The sequence below is a fragment of the Siphateles boraxobius genome, unplaced genomic scaffold (genome assembly GCF_051911475.1).
Source record: "Siphateles boraxobius isolate OS27281-9 unplaced genomic scaffold, OSU_SipBor_1 8, whole genome shotgun sequence".
NCBI classification, from domain to species: Eukaryota; Metazoa; Chordata; class Actinopteri; order Cypriniformes; family Leuciscidae; genus Siphateles; species Siphateles boraxobius.
Window position 1 is genome coordinate 37629813 of NW_027509208.1, and position 6442 is coordinate 37636254.

At 43.1% G+C, this 6442-nt stretch overlaps 1 protein-coding gene across 1 annotated transcript; it reads right to left on the reverse strand.

Moving 5' to 3' along the window:
- Positions 1 to 1360: 1360 nt before the first annotated feature.
- Positions 1361 to 2413, reverse strand: LOC143728894 (trace amine-associated receptor 4-like). Its single transcript, XM_077219797.1, has one exon. It carries the CDS (start codon positions 2411 to 2413, stop codon positions 1361 to 1363), a length of 1053 nt encoding a protein of 350 aa, XP_077075912.1.
- Positions 2414 to 6442: the final 4029 nt, after the last annotated feature.

Here is a 6442-nt window from a genome sequence, read left to right on the forward strand (position 1 = left end):
TGTGTGTGTATATGAATTGTCTTTCACTCCGACAAATGAAAACATGGACTAATGAAAACATGGACTATAGGGCCAGGGGTCTCCTTCCTCAATGCCACGATCACTCGAAGTTGAAGGTGGTGTTTCTGGTTCTTCCATCTCGAAACAAACTAACAAATCTCAAGTGTTCTCACTGGAGGCAGGCAGCATATACCTGCTTATACCATGAGCACGCCAACTGACGTAGGAAATGTTTTCCATGCAAATATTTTTGCTTATTTAATATTTATTTAATATTAAATATTTAGTTATTGTGTATCATGTTTTTCTGTTGACTGAACCAGTGATTCCAATCATCAGTGAGTCACTGATGATTGGGTCAAATCTTGACTTCGGGTCAAATCTTTGACTTCGACTGAGTCAAATCTTTCTTTTCAATGAATTGGTCAAAACGATCTGAATCCATTCCCATTCGCTCGGACCGCTCTCTCGCTGAATCATTTGAAGCTATTTCTCAGTCAGGAAAACAAACAGACTGTTATTGACAGAACAAACAGTGCTTTTTATTTTCCTATTGCACTAGATGGATGTCTTCGACAATTTCGTTCCTTTTGCAGTTTTTGGGTTTAAAAATATTTAAAACGTGTCAAAAGACATACTATTTTTCCTCTGCTGTACTGTTGCTTTCAGATATGTTTTGGTCCAAAGAGTCTCAAGTCGTGCATAATAGTTAGGCTACATGAGCGTATATTATTGTTTTTATTTTATTTATTTTTTTGTGTTGTTTGTGCCAAAAAACGAAATCCCCTTCTATACATGAAATCCTGAGTCTGCCCATGGTAATAGCCTGGAAAATGTACTATAACAGACTTACAGTAGTGTAGTACTGAATAATAGTAGTAGAGTGTAACAGTTAAATACGAATACATCAATGATTTACTTTTTTACTTTTTTTTTTCATTTGCCACAGGTTTCACTAACCTAGAAAAATAGCAATGCAGTTGTGATAGCAAATAGTGTTTTATTTCTTGAGTCTTGATTATTTATTAAAAAGCAGGCTAAATAGAATGTTTATTATAACTTAACATATTTTTCTGAACATAGTAAAAACAGATTTCGGCAATATCTCTGAAAATGTTTAACTTTTTTAAATGTTTAAATTTTAACATTGATTTTAGCCTTGGTTGTTATGCCACAGCCCCTCTTTTTCACCAGATTAATAAAATAATAAAATATACATATCACTGCTTCCAGTAAATGTGGAAAGTTCATAAGAAACAGAAACATTTGCAACATGGCTGTAGCATATATGAACAAAAAAGAATTACATAAAAACAAAACTTTATTGTGATGCTTGAAATAAGTATGAGTGTCATATTTATTAAAACGTCAATATGTTTAAATCCTTGATGCCACAAACATAAGTGCATATAAGAACCTTAAATGCATTCTGAAAACAAGGGTAGAAAAGTCCATAAATCAAGGGGTTACAAGTGGAGTTAAAATATGCAAACCAAATTACAACATCAAAAACATCAGCTGGGGTCAAATAATTGTAAAGAGGGTCGAGAGCAGTAACCATACAAAAAGGCAGCCAGCAGAGATAAAAAACACCCATGACAATGGCCAGAGTTTTTGCTGCTTTTCTCTCTCTGTGTGCAGAGCTTTTGCTCTTCAATCCTCCTGCTGCTGCCACAGTCACTCTTTCTGACATTACCTTTGCATGCTTTCTAGCAACATGGAAGATTTTTATATACAGAGAGCTCATGATCATTCCAGGAAGGAAGAATGTGAGAATTGTACATATAAGACCCCAATGTTTGTTAAAAAATAGAACACAACTTCCCACACAGGAAATCTGCAATATAAGCATCTCTAGCCCTGAAAACACAACATAAAAGCTATACACAAATGAAAACAGCCATGTAAATGTAGTAAATAGAGTCACAGTGTTGTTTGTGACCCTCATTTTGTATCTTAAAGGATCACAAATGGCCCAGTACCTGTCAACAGATATTAAACTGAGATGCAGTAAGGAAGAGATACAGAAGGTCATGTCTAAACTAAAATGCACTTTACACACAAAATCTCCCAGATACCAGCAGCCTTCAACAGATCGCACCATGCTGTACGGCAAGATCAATGAGCCCAGCAGACAATCACAAGCTGCCAGAGAGCGAACGATCAGATGAGTTGGAGACTGTAGATGTTTGAAGTGTGAGATAGAGATGATGATCAGCAGGTTCCCAAAAACTGTTGTGAGGATCATCAGCACCATGAAAACATACATTGCCACTTTAACCACAGTAAGACGATGCAATTTCGCACAGGAGTCAAGCAGGAGTGGATAGCAGAGAAACACATTCTCATATTCAGTTTCATTTGACGTCATCACATCTGCTCCAAATGGTGAGATAATTTTTTTTGTAACCATAAAAAGGCAGACATTTATAAACAAACGTAAAAAGAGAATAATTTAGTAAATTATAGTTTTGGTGAAGATCAATATCCCGAGAAAAGTGAACAAATTACATGCCCATCTAGTTTAACTCCCTGAATGGACTCATAGCAGCTCAGTTGTATCCATATATATGCTCAAATTCAAGGTAAACCCCACACCAGTCCATGTAACCCATAGTTACAAAGACAACATAAGCTCAGGAGATTAAAATGATGAAATGAATACTTCAGCTGTGTGTAGAGATCAATGGATCAATGGTGGAACTTGAGTTTTGGACATGGGGTGTCCAAGGCGATAGAGGGCCAGAGACGATGAAAACAATGTCTGTTAGAGGTCGACCGATATTGGTTTTTATCTGGCCGATGCCGATGCTTAGAAATCGAGGAAGCCAATGGCCGATATATGATGCCAATATTTTTTGCCTTTTCCTTTTTCATCTCATAAAATCTAACAGTTAACAAGAAGTGATACAGAACATTGGTTAAATTCAAAATTTATTGAACAACACAAGCCTCTCCAATCAGTGCACTTGTATAAAATTAATTTAAAAAATGATCTATAGCCTATGTTAAATTTTAAATACACAATACAGGTCATCAAAAATCTAGACTGTCAAATAAACTTAGATGAAACAAAATTTGTTTTAGTGCACAAAAAATAAAATATATAATACAAATAATTTATAAGTAATCAGAGGTGGAAAGAGTACTAAAATATTCTACTCAAGTAAAAGTACATGTCAAATTACAGGTCTAAAAATCAACTCAAGTAAAAGTAAAAAGTACACAGAGGAGCAGTGATAAATGCAGTGAGAGGAGCAGTGAGAGGAGCAGTGGCAGATGCAGTGAGAGGAGCAGTGAGAGATGCAGTGATAGGAGCAGTGAGAGGAGCAGAGAGAGATGCAGTGAGAGGAGCATTGAGAGATGCAGTAAGAGGAGCATTGATAGATGCAGTGAGAGGAGCAGTGAGAGGAGCAGTGAGAGATGCAGTGAGAGATGCAGTGAGAGGAGCATTGAGAGATGCTGTGAGAGGAGCAGTGAGAGATGTGATGAGAGATGTGGTGAGAGATGAGATGCAGTGAGAGGAGCAGTGAGAGATGCAGTGAGGGATGCAGTGAGAGATGCAGTGAGAGATGCAGTGAGAGGAGCAGTGAGAGGAGCAGTGAGAGATGCAGTGAGAGATGCAGTGAGAGATGCAGTGAGAGGAGCAGTGAGAGGAGCAGTGAGAGATGCAGTGAGAGGAGCAGTGAGAGATGCAGTGAGAGGAGCAGTGAGAGGAGCAGTGAGAGATGCAGTGAGAGGAGCAGTGAGAGATGCAGGGAGAGGAGCAGTGAGAGATGCAGTGAGAGGAGCAGTAAGAGATGCAAACAGTAAAGGAAAAAAAAATATATATATATACACACACTGCTGTACAAAAGTTTGGGCATTCACAGATGTTAATCTCGCTCAAAAGTGTTTGGCATCAAGCAAAAAAAACATAACCACTTTCTTTTCTATACACTATGCATTTTTCTGAAAGTTGGCATATGTCCAGAGCAATCAAATCACCAAATTCCGATGGTATTGACATTACATGCTTAATCTGGCACCTAGAACCTTGAAAAAATAATTTTGGTTTTGACACACACTTTCTCCCTATACATAATGCATGTTCACAGCCAGTGTATCTCACAACTGTCACGGTTTATCAATTCACTGTCTCTCTCTCGTCCTGCGTGCTGTTGCGTGTGTGTGGGTATGGCCGCTGATTATCCTTGATTAGCGGCGCCAGCTGGTTCCACTTGTTTGTCCCTTTATATGTCAGCAACTGCTGTCTCATGTTGTCAGATCGTTGTATGGTTTCCCTGGCGTGTTCCTGTTCCTGTTCCCGTGTCTGTCTTCCTGGATTGTGGATTTCCCCGTGTCTCTCGTCGTGTCGGCTCGTTGGATTCTCTTCACCTTCACTGAACCACAGAGCACCGAATTGGGATTACCACTGGATCACAGAGCACCACCGTTGGATCACAGAGCACCACCACCTGTTGCCCACCGAGGTCCCTGCGTAACCTCCCATCCAGCGCTGGTGTCCGCTCGACCATTCCTCTGTGTTGTGTCCCGTGTGTGTGTTACCTTTCTGACAGTTTTTTGAGATATTAAACAGCGTTCTTTGCAATTGCATCCTGCTTCTGTCAGTCCGTAACAGAACGATCTGACCTCATCATGGATGCAGCAGGCGCTACGAGCTGGGACGACTTTGCCGCCAGGAGCATCACAAGAATGGATCAACAGCAAGAGTCGATCGCCAACACAGGTCGGGCGCTCCAAGCGCTTGTGACGCAGGTGTCCGAGCTCACCCAACAGCTTCAACAACTAAGAGTTCCCACTGCGCCACCCACACCGCCCGTTCAACCCATTCCACCGGAGCCGCACCATCAGCGAGAGCCACGACTTCCCACACCAGAGGGATATGCAGGTGAACCCGAATATTGCAGAGCTTTCCTGACTCGTTGTTCCATGCATTTTGCCTTACAGCCCCAGACGTTCAGTCAAGAACAATCTAAAGTGGCGTTTGTTATCACTCTGCTCTCTGGCAAGGCGGCTCTTTGGGGAACGGCGGTGTGGGAGAATCAAGACCCATGCTGCGCCTCGTTCCGGGCACTCTCCGAGGAGATGAAGAGGGTTTTCGATCGCACGGTAGCGGGTAGGGAGGCCGCCAGACTACTCGCTGACCTCCGCCAAGGTAACGGCTCGGTGTCGGAATATTCTATCCAGTTCCGCACCCTGGCTGCAGAGGGCCGATGGAACGAGGAGGCGCAGTGGGATGGATTCCTGCATGGGTTGGCTGACCTTGTCCAAAGGGAGATTTATATGCTGGACTTGCCACCTCGGCTGAATGGACTCATTGAACTGGCATTGAGAGTGGATGCCCGCCTGAGTAGAATGGGTCGCTTCCAGCAGAACCAGCCTATTCGCGGCGCGGAGGGTTCGCGCACTGATTACATGGACACGGTCAGCCCCATCTCCGATCCCGAGCCCATGCAGGTGGGTAGAGCTCGGCTTTCCCGGGAGGAGAGAGAACGACGGAGATCCCAAGGATTGTGTTTATACTGCGGGAAGACGGGTCACTTTATCCACTCGTGCCCAGTAAAAGATCAAGCCCGGTAGTAACAGTGAGGCTACTATCGGGTGGGATCTCCGCCAAGAAGACCTCATCACCATCATCATCTACTCTCCTCCCGGTAAGACTTAGGTGGGCAACCCATACACACGACACTAAGGCTTTACTGGACTCGGGGGCAGAAGGTAATTTTATGGACTCTGGACTGGCACAACGTCTTCGCATTCCTGTTTCTACTCTCACGCACAAGATCGCCGTCAATGCTCTCAATGGACAACAACTTCCTAACATTTCACATGCCACTGAACCCATCACTCTCACTACATCTGGCAATCACACTGAGACAATAACATTCCTCCTCATGGACTCCCCACTTACACCCATTGTACTTGGTCACCCGTGGCTCACACAACACAATCCCAGAGTCGATTGGGGTCACAATTCTGTGTCTATGTGGAGTAATATGTGTCATGAGTCATGTCTAGTGTCTGCGTGTTCGTCTGTACCAGTCTCTGTGTTCCAGGAGGAGGCGGAGAATTTGTCGAACGTGCCCGAGGAGTACCAGGACCTGAGGGAAGTGTTCAGTAAGTCTCGTGCTGCTTCTCTTCCTCCGCATCGTCCCTATGACTGTGCCATAGACTTAGTGCCGGGTAAGTCTCCGCCTAAAGGCAAGTTATATTCACTTTCTGTTCCAGAGAGGTAGGCTATGGAGAAATATATTTCTGATTCTCTAGCATCCAGGTTCATTCGTCCTTCCTCATCTCCTGCGGGGGCGGGATTCTTTTTTGTGGGGAAGAAGGATGGATCTCTGCGACCGTGTATTGATTACCGGGGGTTGAACAACATCATGGTAAAGAATACTTATCCTTTGCCGTTGATGTCTTCAGCCTTCGAGCGGTTACAGGG